The 16,260-nt window shown below is 41.9% G+C and overlaps 1 protein-coding gene across 1 annotated transcript in view; it reads left to right on the top strand.

The window, feature by feature from the left end:
- Positions 1 to 16,260, top strand: part of LOC119963804 (zinc finger protein 638-like) — a 182,007-nt gene that overhangs the window by 92,734 nt on the left and 73,013 nt on the right. The window contains exons 11-16 of the mRNA XM_038793101.1: positions 63 to 109; positions 1,391 to 1,531; positions 4,575 to 4,706; positions 10,900 to 10,947; positions 11,453 to 11,590; positions 15,581 to 15,709. Coding sequence (XP_038649029.1) covers positions 63 to 109; positions 1,391 to 1,531; positions 4,575 to 4,706; positions 10,900 to 10,947; positions 11,453 to 11,590; positions 15,581 to 15,709 — 635 coding nt within the window. The remainder of the gene's footprint in view (positions 1 to 62; positions 110 to 1,390; positions 1,532 to 4,574; positions 4,707 to 10,899; positions 10,948 to 11,452; positions 11,591 to 15,580; positions 15,710 to 16,260) is intronic.

Consider the following 16,260-nt stretch of genomic DNA (forward strand, 5'->3'; position numbering starts at 1 on the left):
TATCTGTGCTCTTATCGGTTTAGTTTGACTAGTTTCATGTTTTTGATTTCTCTCTCTTACAGAAATTGCAGGAGTCGAAGGTACTGCTGTGGAGAAGGCAGAGTCTGAGGTAAGTGTCTCACTTGTTACAGCTGCTGGTCGGAAAATATTGTACCTTGTTATTTTTACCTTTGGAAAATTGAATAAACTAATTTCAGCATCTTGTTCTTTGCCTAAAGGCAGTTGCTTGATGATTATTCGCTGAACCATGGCAAAGTGCTGTGGTATTTTACTGCAGGCCCGGAGTCTACCTCAGCCATTATTTAATGCTGTTGGTATTAATCTGATCCATAAGTAAGCTAGCGAACTAACTGCCCTCCAACCCCCATCAATAACATCTAATTCAATATATCGGCTGTAGCTTTTATTGTGAAGCTGAAATGCTGTCATCGCATTTGTAGCATTTAAGTGTAGATACCTCTGCAAACAGCAAACCAAAGCAGAAAGCTTGGCCAGAATATATATATGTTATATACATTCCTTAACAGATCTACGTTTGTCAACACAAACTATAGTTTACTGCATCTAACCATGGAACACACTCAATTCATTGTATTAGCCCAAGTTTGTTCGGTTAAGTACCTAGGATTACTGTATGCAGTGATTATCAGAAAATCGGGTGGTTTTCTTACTGGTGTATGCTGCATCCTAATGGATATTTCAGGATTTGCAGTATCTAGGCAATCATCCAGGATAATGTTATCATATCAACATTGGGAACTTCAGTTGTCTTACTATAACTTGCGATCGTGTCATGTCTTTAATGTAGATGAAGGCCCTAAAGAATTTTGCAGGAGTGTATTAGAGAAGAGAGAGATTTAGCGAGGGAGTTCCAGAGTGAAAGCATAGCCGCCAGTCCTGAGGCAAAAGAAATCTGAAACACACAATGTCAGATTTGGAGAAGTGAAGTGATATATGAGGGGTGTGTGGCTAGAGGAGGCGATAGATTGGGGAGAAGTAATGTCATGGGGGGCTTTGAGGGTGAGAAAAATGAAAATGGTGAGTGGTTGGTTCCTAGCCTCTTAATTTAACCAGGTACAAAACAAAGGAAGGGTTTTGGAGAGAAAATAAAGCAAAAACAAAACAAAAAATTAGTAATTTGAAAAGACAGGTGAAGACATTGAGAAACACCAAGTAGCTCATCTCTTGGAAGTCTTCACAATGTCTGAAAAGATGTGACCCTCATCTGAACTCCCTGTTGGATAATCAACGCAGTGCACATACTTTTATTTTAAAACTATATCTTGTATGGTATGCTCTTTTAATTTAAATGTGATATGTGTGATTTCGCCACTCCCTCATCATGCCGTTATCATAGATAGGAGCTTGAGCTTTTTCTTTTCCTTTGCAGAATGTTGGCTTGAATGAAAAAGGTCGAGTTATTCGAATTAACAATCTCCCGGCTAGAGGTTACAAAGAAGATGACTTGAAAAGGCTGGCAAAACCTTTTGGACAAGTGTTGAATGTAGTTATCACATTCTCGAGAAACCAGGTGGGTGCGGCTCTCAACATGTCAAGTTTTTATTGTTATCAGGGTTCATAACTTTGTTTTGGTGGCTTTTGTTTTCTCCGCTATTCCTTGTCCCTTCCTTTCTTGTCTTATCTTTTTTAAATTTAAAGTACCCAATTAATTCTTTCCCCAATTAAGGGCAATTTAGCCAATCCACCTGCCCTGCACACCTTTGGGTTGTGGGGGGTGAGACCCACGCAGACATGGGCGAATGCACAAACTCCACATGGACAATGACCCGGGGCCAGGATCAAACCCGGGTCCATAGCGCCGTGAGGCAGCAGTTCATACCACTTCGCCACTCTGCCGCCTGTCTGTCTAGATGTAATGTAGATGCAGTGAGCTTAACTTTGGTAGTAGGGAAGATGCTGGAATCTATCATCAAGGAAGAAATAGCGAGGCATCTGGATAGAAATTGTCCCATTGGACAGACGCAGCATTGGTTCATAAAGGGCAGGTCATGCCTAACTAATTTAGTGGAATTTTTTGAGGACGTTACCAGTGCAGTAGATAACGGGGAGCCAATGGATGTGGTATATCTGGATTTCCAGAAAGCCTTTGACAAGGTGCCACACAAAAGGTTGCTGCATAAGATAAAGATGCATGGCATTAAGGGTAAAGTAGTAGCATGGATAGAGGATTGGTTAATTAATAGAAAGCAAAGAGTGGGGATTAATGGGTGTTTCTCTGGTTGGCAATCAGTAGCTAGTGGTGTCCCTCAGGGATCCGTGTTGGGCCCACAATTGTTCACAATCTACATAGATGATTTGGAGTTGGGGACCAAGGGCAATGTGTCCAAGTTTGCAGATGACACTAAGATGAGTGGTAAAGCGAAAAGTGCAGAGGATACTGGAAGTCTGCAGGGGGATTTGAATAGGTTACGTGAATGGGCTGGGGCCTGGCAGATGGAATACAATGTTGACAAATGTGAGGTTATCCATTTTGGTAGGAATAACAGCAAACGGGATTATTATTTAAACGATAAAATATTAAAGCATGCCACTGTGCAGAGAGACCTGGGTGTGCTAGTGCATGAGTCACAGAAAGTTGGTTTACAGGTGCAACAGGTGATTAAGAAGGCAAATGGAATTTTGTCCTTCATTGCTAGAGGGATGGAGTTTAAGACTAGGGAGGTTATGTTGCAATTGTATAAGGTGTTAGTGAGGCCACATCTGGAGTATTGTGTTCAGTTTTGGTCTCCTTACTTGAGAAGGGACATACTGGCGCTGGAGGGTGTGCAGAGGAGATTCACTAGGTTAATCCCAGAGATGAAGGGGTTGGATTATGAGGAGAGGTTGAGTAGACTGGGACTACTTGTTGGAATTTAGAAGGATGAGGGGGGATCTTATAGAAACATTTAAAATTATGAAGGGAATAGATAGGATAGATGCGGGCAGATTGTTTCCACTGGCGGGTGAAAGCAGAACTAGGGAGCATCGCCTCAAAATAAGGGGAAGTAGATTTAGGACTGAGTTTAGGAGAAACTTCTTCACCCAAAGGGTTGTGAATCTATGGAATTCCTTGCCCAGTGAAGCAGTTGAGGCTCCTTCATTACATGTTTTTAAGGTAAAGATAGATAGTTTTTTTGAAGAATAAAGGAATTGAGGGTTATGGTGTTCGGGCCGGAAAGTGGAGCTGAGTCCACAAAAGATCAGCCATGATCTCATTGAATGGCGGAGCAGGCTCGAGGGGCCAGATGGCCTACTCCTGCTCCTAGTTCTTATGTTCTTATGTAATTGATACTGCTATGGCTGGTGCACTTATTTTCCCTTTGTTTCTTCTCTTATCCTCATTTTGGTTTCTCTAATTTTATCGATAGAGGTGTTTGTTGTCAAAAAATAACAATAAATTAGTACAACCAAGCTCTTCTGCTTAACATTGAATGTCAGTGGTGAGGATGCTGCAGGGGCAAGGAGGTGAAATAAATCTTTGAGATGAGCACTGAGCTGCACAGGCATGTTATCTTGACTTTTTCCACAGTATATACAAATGAGTTAGGTGAAGGAATGAAGAGTTTTCTATCCAAATTTGCAATTGACAGCATATTGTAAAGATGGGGACAGGAAGCTACAAAGGGACATGTATAGAAATTAATTGAGATGATAAAACTGTGGAAGATATATTGGCCTTGGGTAACAAGAGATTCACCAGAATAATACCAGGCCTACCCCGATAACCTTTCACCCCCTTGTCAATCAAGAATCTATCCAGCTCTGGCTTAACAATATTTGAAGATTCTGCTTCCACTGCTTTTTGAGAAGAGAGTTCCAAAGGACCCCCACCCCCCTTTCCAGCTTAAATGAACGACCTTGTTTAGCAGCATTGCAGCACAGTGGTTAGTGCTGTTGCTTCACAGCGGCAGGGTCCCAGGTTCGATTCCCGCTTGGGTCACTGTATGTGCAGAGTCTGCACATTCTCCCCTTGTCTGCATCGGTTTCCTTCGGGCGCTCCGGTTTCCTCCCACAATTCCCAAAAGATGTGCTTGTTAGGTAATTTGGACATTCTGAATTCTCCCTCTGTGTACCTGAGCAGGTGCCGGAGTGTGGCTACTTGGGGCTTTTCACAGTAACTTCATTGCAGTGTTAATGTAAGCCAACTTGTGACAATAACAAAGATTATTATTATTATTACCCCCCTAGTTCTAGATTCCCTGATGAGAGGAAACACCCCTGTCAATATCCCACAGGATCTTTCGGTCACGTCATCTCTTACTCTTCTAAAATTCGAGTGAATATAAACCTAACCCCTCAAACCTTTCCTCAGAAGACAACGCACCCACCCCTGGTTATTAATCTAGCAAACAATTATACATATGTAGAAGCAATTTGAAGGTGCATTAAGAGTATCGAGTAATAAGCACATCAAACAATACAAAAGTAAATATTCATGTGTTTTCTCAGTTGTAGTATAAAGATTGTAATACATTAATAGGCCTCTACATAAACCATTTAAGTAATTCTCTTACTGTTCTGTTACATTCAACGTCAATTTCCCCATCCTCAAAACATTTTCTTTTCATTTTAAGGCATACTTGGAAATTGTCTGTGCTAAAGCAGCAGAGAAAATGGTGGAATTTTACAGCCTTTCCACAATCAAGCTGAAAGGAAATGCAATTAGCATGCAAGTACTACATCAGTACGTGGATCTGAGTGACATGGTAAGACATCCTAAAAGCAATGAAGGTGTTTGAGCCAGCGAGATTCCAACTCCTGGCCTGTTAAATGTATCTGTGAGTGATTGAAAAACTATTAAAAGTAGAGATTCTGAGCTCTTCAATAATGTTCCAAGTCACTGCTGTGATCATTATTCAGCTTCATGAGGATTTTCATCCAGTTTTAATAATTTAAGCTTTTGGGGAGTGGGGCGGTGAAATGATCGAATATATGAGACTGAATAAAATGTTGAATGAGAAGTCGGAGTAAGTATAATCCCAACATGATGAAATTTTGATTGCAATCTCAAATGGGTCTGTACTTGAACCTTTTTTATAAAAGGTATATTTATTAAAGTTTTGGATAATATAACAAGCAATCAACCAATGAAGACACAATAGTACAAAGTGAAAAATTACAAACAAATCCCCAATAAAAACATAAACTAAAACTTAAACACTATAAACACCCTAACAACTGACGGCGTCTAGATTCTTATAAACGGAAATGAAAGGTTGCCATCTATGATAGAACTTCCCCACCGATCCCCTGATGGTATATTTAAGTGCAGGAATGTCATTAAATTGCCGAGCCAGGCCGAACCACTAGGCAGGATGGGAGACCTCCAGCTAAGCAATATTCGCCTCCAGGCTACTAGTGAGATGAAGGCGACAACATTTGTCCCTATCCCAGAGTGAAATGCCAGTGAATCGGAAACCCCAAATATGGCGACCAAAGGAAATGGCTCTAAAAACACCTGAAGAATCTCCGATGAGTGTTGAAAAGAGAAACCCAGAACGTGGCAAGTTTGAGGCAGAACAAAACATCACGCCTGTGGTTAGCTGTAAGCGAACAACGATCATATCTGTCCTTTACATTTGGCAAAAACCCACTCATCCGTTCCATTGTTAAATGTGTCTTTTTTAATATCTTTAACTGAATCAAACTCAACTAGGCACAAGAGGACGGGGAGTTGACCCTCCCTCCAAGCAGTAAGCACAGGACCCAGCTCCCCCTCGTATCTCGTCCTCTCTGCATCCAATGAGGTGGGATCCAACAAGAAAATATAGCTATATCAATCTGAAATAGACCCCTTGCCAGGTTAAGCCAAGAATAAAACCTTTTCAGCAAGAACAAAGGCGGGTACAAAGGAAAGGAAAGGAAAACCCTGCGGAAAAAGTCACAAACCTGAAAATACCAAAAAGGCTGGAATTGGGCAACTGAAATTTATCAGCCAGCTCCCTAAAACTGGCAAACCTCCCCTCCCCAAAATGCTCAAGTCGCTTTAACTTCCAAGTTTTAAATGAAGGGTTCAAACCAGAAGGTAAGAAAAGGTGATTATTACAAATAGGGACTAAAGAAAATAGGGAAAAGAGCTGAAAGTGCTGCGGAAACGGTTTTCAAATCCTGAGGGAGGAGGCCACCACCAGATTTGAGGAAAATCTATGAGGAGAGAAGGGCAGTGGTGCAATAATTATGGCATGAAGAATAGAGGTAGTGCATGAGCGAGGCTCATTCAGCTCCATATCAAGTTGGGGGTCACTAATCCACGGCAAAACGTTTTGGATGTTAGCAGCCCAATAACAAAACAATAAATTAGGGAGAGCCAAAACCCCCGCCCGCCTATCTCTTTGGAGCAAGATATTGTGGATTTCTGGATTCTTGCCTGCCCAAATAAAAGCAGAAATCAATTTGTTAACCTTAATAAAAAAAGATTTGAAAGAAAAATGAAAAATCTAGAAAGTACATTCACTTAAACTTTTGGTTCCTATCTGTCAAAGTCAGAGGGAGGTTGTTCCACCTCAGTAGATTCCCTCCAACACTATTAATCAGGCTTGAGTAGTTTAGTTTATTGGGCCACCTGGACCCTCAAATAACGGAAACTAGTATTAGAAAGATGGAAAGGTAATGAGCTTAACTGAGTACTTCACTGGAACACACTCACTCCTGCTTAGATTCAACTATAACCAGAGAAGGAGCCAAATCTATTAAGCGTCCTCATTGTGCTCTTTATGGAGGGAGTTGGGTCCGTAATGTACAGAAGTAGGTCATCCTCATACAACGATACCTGATGCTCCATCCCATCATGACAGATACCCCTCCATTGATCAGAGGCCCTCAACGCTATAGAGAGGGGCTCTATTGCCAAGGCAAATAAAAGTGAGGAAAGAGGGCAGCTCTGTCTAGTGCCCCTATTTAAGGGGAAGTAATCTGAGTGTAGAGTGTTTGTGCGAAGTCTGGCGGTAGGGGCTAAACAAATCCAAAAGGCAAATTTATGGCCGAATCCAAATCTTCCAAGAAACTCAAATAGATATTCCCATTCCACTCTATCAAATGCTTTTTCAGCTCCCAGAGGTACTATAGCTTCAGGTTCTGGGGAGATGGAAAGAATAACGTTTCAAGGGCGATGTATGATTGTCGGCCCTTCATAAAGCCTGTTTGATCCTCCAAAATAATACCTGGGAGGCAAGGCGAAGGGCCAGAATCTTAGCCACCAGCATAACATCTGTGTTTAAAAGTGGGATGAGTCAGTATGAACTACACTCTGCCGGGTCCTGCCCTCCCCCTTAAGGAGCAAGGAAATAGAGGCTTGGGTGAGGGTTGGAGGCAATGAGTATCACTGTTTGTGGATGACCTACTTCTGTACATTACGGATCTTCTCTGATCAGAGGCAATGAACGGGGGGATATCAGTGTTTTAGACGAGACAGAGGGCGTAGCAGAAAGGGTGGAGGGAGTTGCATTACTGGTTAGGGAAAATATCACAGTTGTGATGAGGGAGGATATCTTGCAGTGAGACATTATGGGTAGAGCTCACAAATAGGAAAGTTGCAATCACAATGCTGGGGTTGTACTATAGGCCTCCCAACAACCATCGGGATACAGAGGAACAGATATGTAGTCAGAGCCTGGAAAGATGTGAAAATGGAAGGGTCGTTGTGGTGGGTGATTTTAATTTCCCCCATATTCACTGGGACTCCCTTGGTGCCAGCGATTGGGATGGAGAGCAGTTTGTTCGATGTGTCCAAGAGGGGGGTTTTTTTTTTTTTGGAACAGTATGTTGATAGTCCAACCAGAAAGGAGGATGTGTTGGATATCTTAAAATGCATTAAGGTAGACCAGTCCCCTGGGCCGGATGGGATATATCTCTGATTACTGTGTGAGGCAAGAGAGGAAAGAGCTGGGGCCCCAACACTGGGTCTGTAATTTTTATCCTGTTTCCAGTAGCGGAGTAGGATCAAGCGAGTATTGGTGTTCCACCTGTAGGATAGAATCCACCAGCCTCTGCTGCGTGAACTTTGATTTCTTCGGCATTTACTCTCTATAAGAACCAATTTCTCTCAAATAATCTTTATTGTCACAATTAGGCTTGCATTAACATTGCAATGAAGTTACTGTGAAAAGCCCCTTGTTGGCACATTCCGGCGTCTGTTCGGGTACACGGGGAGAATTCAGAATGTCCAAATTACCTAACAGCCTGTCTTTCGGGACTTGTGGGAGGAAACAAGAGCACCCGGACAGGCACGCAGACACTGAGAGAACGTGCAGACTCCATGAAGACAGTGACCCAAGCCGAGAATCGAACCCGAGACCCTGGAGCTGTGAAGCAACAGTGCTACCCACTTGTGATTTTGTGCTGCCGTGATAATAATGGCCTTCAGAGCCTCCCATAGCGTGGAGTCAAAAATTGAGTCTGACTTGTTTAGGTTAATATAAGCCTCGATAAATGAAATGAAAATCGCTTATTGTCACGAGTAGGCTTCAATGAAGTTACTGTGAAAAGCTCCTAGTCGCCACATTCCGGTGCCTGTTCGGGGAGGCTGGTACGGGAATCGAACCGTGCTGCTGGCTTGCTTTGGTCTGTTTTCAAAGCCAGCGAAATGTGGGATGTGGTCAGAGATAACCATCGCTGAGCACTCTACTGCAACCACCAATGGGAGCAGTGCCCTATTAAAATTTTTAAAAATCAATGCGGGAATACGCATGACGTGAAAAAAAGAGAAAGTTCCTTATCGTTTGAGTGCAAAAAAGCACCAGCCCCATCTGTGCCATAAAAGCGGACATCTCGGCCATCCCGGATGAGACAAGAGATTTGAGTTTGGGATGATCCAGTTCAGGGTCCAAAACAAATTTCGGGCCACTCCTAAAATCAGCCGATGCAAGTCATGGTTGAGGAGAGAATTTTAGAGAGAAGTGATAAAAATTTGTGTCATCCCAGTTAGGGCATAAATGTTAAACATGACTTTGGAGTGTTGAATAGGGAGCCACAAACATTGGGGCTCGCAAGAATCTGAGAGAAAGAGAACTGGACTCTCTTGCTAATAAAAATGCCGTCCCCTGGCTCTACCATTAAAACCGGAGTGAAAAACATGCCCAACCCTTAGCAATCAGGACTGGTTCTTGACATGCAAGTGGGTTTTCTGCAAGAAAACAGCATCGGAGTTATATAATAATAATAATTGCTTTTTGCCACCAAGTAGGCTTCAATGAAGTTACTGTGAAAAGCCCCAAGTCGGCACATTCCGACACCTGTTCGGGGAGGCTGGTACGGGAATTGAACCCCCGCTGCTGCCTTGTTCTGCATTAGAAGCCAGCTGTTTAGCTCACTGTGCAAAACTAGCCCCTGTATTCTTTTTTTTTTCTTTTTTAAATTTAGATTACCCAATTATTTTTTCCAATTAAGGGGCAATTTAGCATGGCCAATCCACCTACTCTGCACATTTTTGGGTTGTGGGGGCGAAACCCACGCAGACACGGGGAGAATGTGCAAACTCCACATGGACAGTGACCCAGAGCCGGGATCGAACCTGGGACCTCAGCGCCGTGAGGCGGTTGTGCTAACCACTAGGCCACCGTGCTGCCCTGCCCCTGTATTCTTGAGATGGGCAAAAACCCTCAACCGTTTCTGGGCCATTCAGACCCCGAACATTCCAAGTAACCAAACAAATTGGTTACTCCTTAATCCAGAGTCAGCAATTCCCAGAGAGAGATACCAAGCAAGGGTCACTGAAAACATAAAGTAAAGAAATCAACCAAGCCGAGTCAGATGACTCAACAAAGGAGAACCCACAGACACCGTTAGCAAACCTAACACTGAAACCCACCCCCATCTTCCTCACCTCAACAACGCCATATTGAAACAGTAAACAAGTAACAAAATAAAACTAACTACACACTCTTCAACTCATTCTCACAGACTATATGAAGAGCTGCAGAAAACCCTTTCCCTGTTTCTTTTAACAAACCCTTTTATTAGCAGGGAGATTCCAAACTGGAAAAACGAACCGTATAAAGCCAAATTAGTGTTTAATTATCGCACCCAACAACAACGTTGAAAAGAGGAATAGGATAATAAAGTGATGCAACATTAAAGAAAAGACCAAATAACAGAAATCCCTCAAATTTAGCCACAGGTGTTGTGAGCGCACCCAAACCCCGAACATGAAAATACATATAAGATATAAAATGACCATCCACTGGCCAATAAAATAGATTAATAATGCCAGTGGGAGCTATCTCGTGCGCGTCCTCCCCTTATAAAGGAAGTCTGTACTTGAACCTTAATGTCCGAGTTAATTGTTATATTGAATCCAGCAAACAGAAGAGCAGGATACAATTAAAATATTTACAGAAGAATTTATTTAATTCATTTGGGCAGAGAAATTGCTTTGATTTTAGCAATAAAATTCATGGATGTTAGTTGAAAAATGTTGCAATTAGGACTATACAATGAATGAATGAATCATAATTGCATAAAGATGGACAAAGACTACCTTTTTGGTGTAGACAGTGTGACAAAACATAATGTTAGACCAAAAATGGCAGAGTAATTGACTACAGAGAACAAGCTTGGACTGAACCTGGGCGTACTCCATTCAGCTCTGGTTTTAGAAAATTGTTTGTGCTGTATTCACTGTTTAGTATCAACCAATTTAAGGGGAGGTGTCATTGGACTAGTAATCCAGAGACCCAGGCTAATGCTCTGGAAATACGAGATCAACATCAAGAAAAAGGAATTTCACCTCCCAATACTTCAGAGGGGATACACAGGAAGCAGAAACTCAAAGTCTTTAATATTTTTGTGAAAATCATTAAATGAAACTTTCCCAAGGTTTCGAGCTATTTCTGTTGCATTAGTGCTGACTGTGATTTGTCAGGGTTACTAATACTCAATTCTTACCTTTTCTGTCTTTTCCAGGAGGTGATATTTAAAGATATAATTGAAGAATCTGGGTTTAAACCAGATGTAAGTATCTTGCTACTTGTGTTTTAAGAATGGAGGGTCTGAAGATTGATTGTTCAGTTAGCATGGTTAGTGTGTAGGAATTGTAAATTGATTTCTGATCCAGACTGAGTAAGAAATCAAGGAATGGGTAGCGGTGAGAGTTGCCCCGAGCACGGGAGGGAAGAAAATAAATTGGGCAAATTCTGTATCTGATTACTGTTCAGCAATAGCATCTGGAAAATGAGTGGTTTGGCTGTGGCACCTTCTGTAGAAGTACAGTCTAATACCAATCACTGTTTGGCTTTGCAGATGAAGGTGGCCAGAAAGTTGTTGGAAGTGGTGGAACTGTGCCCCGACAGCAGGAGAGTAAAGCACTATGCTTGGGTTACTAGGTTATAAAACCTTGTGCCCTTCATTAGATTAAATTCCCGATGCAAGATGTATTGTGACTGAACAGTGTGTTGCTCATCGCCTCTTGATTGTCTACCTCATTTTATTTCTTGGTTTTCTCATTCTCTTTGTGTAGGCCGGATGTACTACATATGACCATTTTGTTCACATAAGCAATCTACCCGAAGACGGCTATACAGAAGTTGACATCCTGTGTGTTGCTTTTCGATTTGGAAGGGTGAAGGATTCCATGTTCTTGAAGCCACACAACAAGGTAAAGACTGCATTTATTTATTTTAGTAACTTACTTGGGGCGGGGAATTGAGAAAGTTAGAATGGCCGCTTGGGGCTGTGTAAATGCTTATTTATGAATTGATCTGCTGTGAAAGGCTGACTCATCTAATCTTGAACCAGGAAATTCTGCAGTCTATGGAGGGTGCCTTTGATCAGCTGACCTATTAACATCTCTGTAGAGACTTGTAACTTTTAAAGAGAGTTCAAACTTGGAGTTAATAGCTGAAAGGATACGATGTCAGGATTGTATGTTTTAAAACTTTTACTGTAGCAGATGACCAAAACTATTGATCAAACATTAGTTTATTTTATAGACAACGTGTACTTTAAACTCTAAAGTAAATGTTCTTTTTTACTTGCCATCCATTGCACTTTCCACAGAATTGCAGTTTTTTTTTTTGCAAACAATTCACATGTGTTTTCAGCTATGTAATTTCTAATTCCAGAACAATCTCACTGATTTTCCTGTAGACTTTTTCCTCTAGCCTGGCAAATTTCCCAGCTTTTTTACTTCCTTACTAACCCATGGTCCAATCTGAGTATTTTGTGTGGTGAGCAATAGAGTCAGAATTCTTTAGCTTAAGGGCAGAGTTTCCTAGGTGATGAAAGCGATGGAGGTTAAGATTAAGAAGAAAAGTGAGTGTTATGACGGAAGTAGAAGGTTAAACAGAGAATGGGAAAAGCAAACAAAATAAGCAAAGGGTGTATGAAAGACTCGCTGCTAAAAAGTAAAAAGCTGGTAACAGGAAGAGTGGGGCAATTAGTGATCAAAAGGGTGATTTACTCATGTAGCCAGGGATATAGCTGAGGTATTAAATTAATATTTGCATCTGTCATTATCAAGAAAGAAGCCTAGGTCATGGTGAAGGGGAGATCATTCATGCACATAATAGATTTTGAATTCAGGAAGAGGTATTTGATGGGTAGTCTATAAAGGTGATAAGTCACCGGGGCTAGATGAGATGCATCCAAGGTTGAGGGAAGCGAGCATAGAAATTGTGGAGGCAGTGGAGTAACGTTTGAATTTTCCTTGGACTTGAGCGGTACCAGCACACTGGTGAATTGAGATGTTACAATCCTATTTTAAAAAGGATATAAAGATAAACATAGTGACCACGGGCCGGTCAGTTGAATTTGATGGTGGGAAACATTTAGAAACAATAATTCAGGACAAAATTAAGTAACTTGGACAAATATAATATATTAATTAAAGAAAGCCAGCATGGAGTTGTTGAAGACAAATTGTGTTCAACTAACTAGTTGGAGTTTTTTGACCAGGTAACGGAGGACTAATGAGAGCAATGCTGTTGATTTGGTGTACATGGGCTTCCAAAAGTGCCGTAAACAGACTTGTCAGCATAGATATAGCTCATTGGACAGTGCCAATATAGATACAAAATCTGCTGTGATGGGAAACCGAGTAGTGGTTAATGGATGTTTCTCAGACTGGAGGACGGTGTGTAGTGGCGTTCCTCGGGTTGGTGTGGGGCCTTTGATTCTCCTGGTATAAACAATCTAGACCTTGGTGTATACAGTGTAATTTTAAAATTTACAGATGGTAAAGAAACTCGCCAGATTGCCATCTGTGAGAGGATAGTGTAGAACTTCCAAAGACATAGACATGCCCGTGGAATTAGCAGGCGCATAGAAATCTGAACTGATTCATTTAGGTATGATGAACACAGGCAGGCAATTAAAATCAAAGATGCAATTCTAAAGAGGGTTCAGGAACAGAGGCTGTGTATGTCCATAGGTCATTGAAGATGGCAAGACAGGTTGAGAACATGGTTAATAAAGCATACAGGATCCTAGTACAGCAACAAGGAGTTTATGGTAAAGTTGCATAGAGCACTGGTTGGGCCTCCACTATGAGTATTGCGTCTAGTTCTGGACAACACTGTGTAGGAAAGAAATAAAAGCATTAGAAAAGGTACAGAAAAGATTCACAAGAAGGGATCCAGGATGGGTAACTTTGGTCATGACGATAGATTGGAGAAGTTGGAACTGTTTTCCATGTGAGAGAGAAGGTTGAGAGGAGGTTTGATAGAGATATTCAAAATCATGAGGGACCTGGACAGAGAAGCATACTGGGGAAAGATCGAAAATGAGCAGACGGATTTAAGGTAATTGGCAAAAGCAGCAATGGAGACTTAAACTTTTTCACACAGTGAGTAGTTAAGATCTGGAATGCGCTGACTGAGGAAATGGTGGAGGCAGGTTCAATCGGGAGGGAATTTAATTATTATTAAGGAAGTGTAGGGTTATAGGGAGAAGGTGGGGGAAGGGCACCAGGTGCATTTCTCATTCGGAGAGCCGACGCAGCTCTCCTTCGCAAAAAATGGCCTCCTTCCATGCTGCAATATTGTGATTCTAAGTGGCTGATTCTGTCTTTTGGTCTCTACTTCAATTGATGACAGACTACAAGACAAAACTGCAGCGTCTGTGTCTCTGGATAGTCATGGGTTTAAAGAGAAGCCTGTACCATGAACTCAAAATTGGGTCCCATCACCCTGTCAGTAGGCAATGAGTCTTCCTCAGATCTAAATCTCACAGGCTTACAATCAGGCAGAATTCTGCACCGGCCAGCCCCTTCCATAAATATAGGCCCAAGTTAGGTGGATTGGCCATGCCAATTGCAGTTTAGGGTGGGGTTGCAGGAATAGAGAGCGGCATTGGGCCTAGGTAGGGTTGTCTTCCGAAGGGTTGGTGCAGGCTCGATGGTCCGAATTTTCTCCTGCACTACAGGGATTCTATGATAGTAACCTCAATTGTTAAAACCTGGCACGTTGTCAGACCTGGTTGTCAGAGCTGTGGCTCTTGCCCATTTTGTTTTTGCTGGGCAGTTGCATAATTTATTACCAGTTGACCTCCAGCTTTGCTTCTGTGCGCACAGATTTGCCTATTTCCAACTTGAGCTAAGTTTAAGTAAATGTAGTCATGATGTGGAGATGCCGGCGTTGGACTGGGGTGAGCACAGTAAGAAGTCTTACAACACCAGGTTAAAGTCCAACAGGTTTGTTTCAAACACGAGCTTTCGGAGCACGCCACCTTCACATTCACCTGAAGAAGGAGCCGTGCTCCGAAAGCTCGTGTTTGAAACAAACCTGTTGGACTTTAACCTGGTGTTGTAAGACTTCTTACTAAGTAAATGTAGTGTGTCCCTTTTGTGCACAGCACAGACTGCAGCTGTGTGGCTATCTGAAAAACAGAGATTGGGGTCACAGGTTTGACAAAGAGTTGACTGTGTCAGACATTGCATAAATATTAAACAAAAACAGCCAGATTTGGTTTGTTGTAAACTAAGGACCAACCAAGTAGCTAGGTTAAGTAGGAGGCTATTCGACCTCGGTGTAGTTTTGAGTATGGGTTGTGGATGCAGAGGCATCCTGCTATATTGTGATAATTAAATATCACAGGAAGTGAAATTTTCTGAAATGTGGCTTGCGACTTTACTAGTAGCCATTTCTAGCAGCAGTACTGTCATGTTTATTTCATTACCCATCAAACTGATTATAAGTTAAAACTTACTCATCTTTGAGATGCTGCATCCAATTTTGTAGCTGCAAGAAATTGCCAGAGCTGTCCTGGTGGATTAGTTTGGAAAGAATTGGCACAGTATTGAATTGATCCGTAAAGACTAAGGGTCCCAGATTCAATGCCTCATTCGTGCTGTAGTGACTGATCGGGTTGCTAAGATTGCCCTCCATATGTCTAGTCTGTGGAGAGAAAAATCAGTCCGGGTTTCCTGCTCCTAATCCCTGTGTAATGATGAGTGCTGAGAAGTGTGATGATTAGGCCCAGTTGTCCTACCTTCTGATCAGGCAGACGTTAGCGTTGGTGTATGAAAAGCCCCATGTCATTTCAGTGTAAATTGAGATTTTGGGCTTGAGATAAAAGCTGAATTTTTCATGGTCAGAATGTGTTATCGGTTGACTTAGTTTAACCCTGTCTTGTGCTGTGATTGCTGCAGGTCCTTCTACAGCTGGAGAGTGGGAATGCTGCGACATCCATGTGCAACTTTTTCCGAGAGATTCCTCATGACTTCCATGGAAAAACTCTAGAATTCTCTTTGTCTCCGAAGGCAGGAGCACAGTCAGGGGTAAGTGATCAGTGGGTTTGTCACATCTGGTTAATAGAGGAATAAAACGTGATAGGTAAAAACTTAATAAAATACAAAGGATTAACGGGCTGGTAGGGAATCTATAATTGAATAATCACATGTGGATTTTGAATGGTGTGAGGTTGATGGGCTGAATGACCTTTTCTCACTCCAGACTCTTCACTCCTAAGTGTGTTTGTATATGTGCGAGGAGTTGCTGTTCCAGGTAGATGTGATGAAGAGCCACTTCAAATCTCCAAGTCTTTCTATGTATGCATTTATCCGGATACTCGGTGATGTGTTATGAAAAAGTATGTCTTATGAAAACTAAAGCCTTCCGATGGCAAATCCCTCGTGTAATGATTTTCCCTGAAGCCTGAAACCTGTTGAGCTGCATTTTAAAAATTACTGTAACACCTATTAGGCAAGCACCTGATGTTGCATCTATTTTGTAACAAAGTAAATTGGATTTCACTGTTGACCTGAGGAATCGGTTGAGTATCCCAGTAGGGTGAAGGTCTCGAAGGAAGAATTTCTCTCTAATTCTTGAG

Source organism: Scyliorhinus canicula, chromosome 3, assembly GCF_902713615.1.
Source record: "Scyliorhinus canicula chromosome 3, sScyCan1.1, whole genome shotgun sequence".
NCBI lineage: Eukaryota > Metazoa > Chordata > Chondrichthyes > Carcharhiniformes > Scyliorhinidae > Scyliorhinus > Scyliorhinus canicula.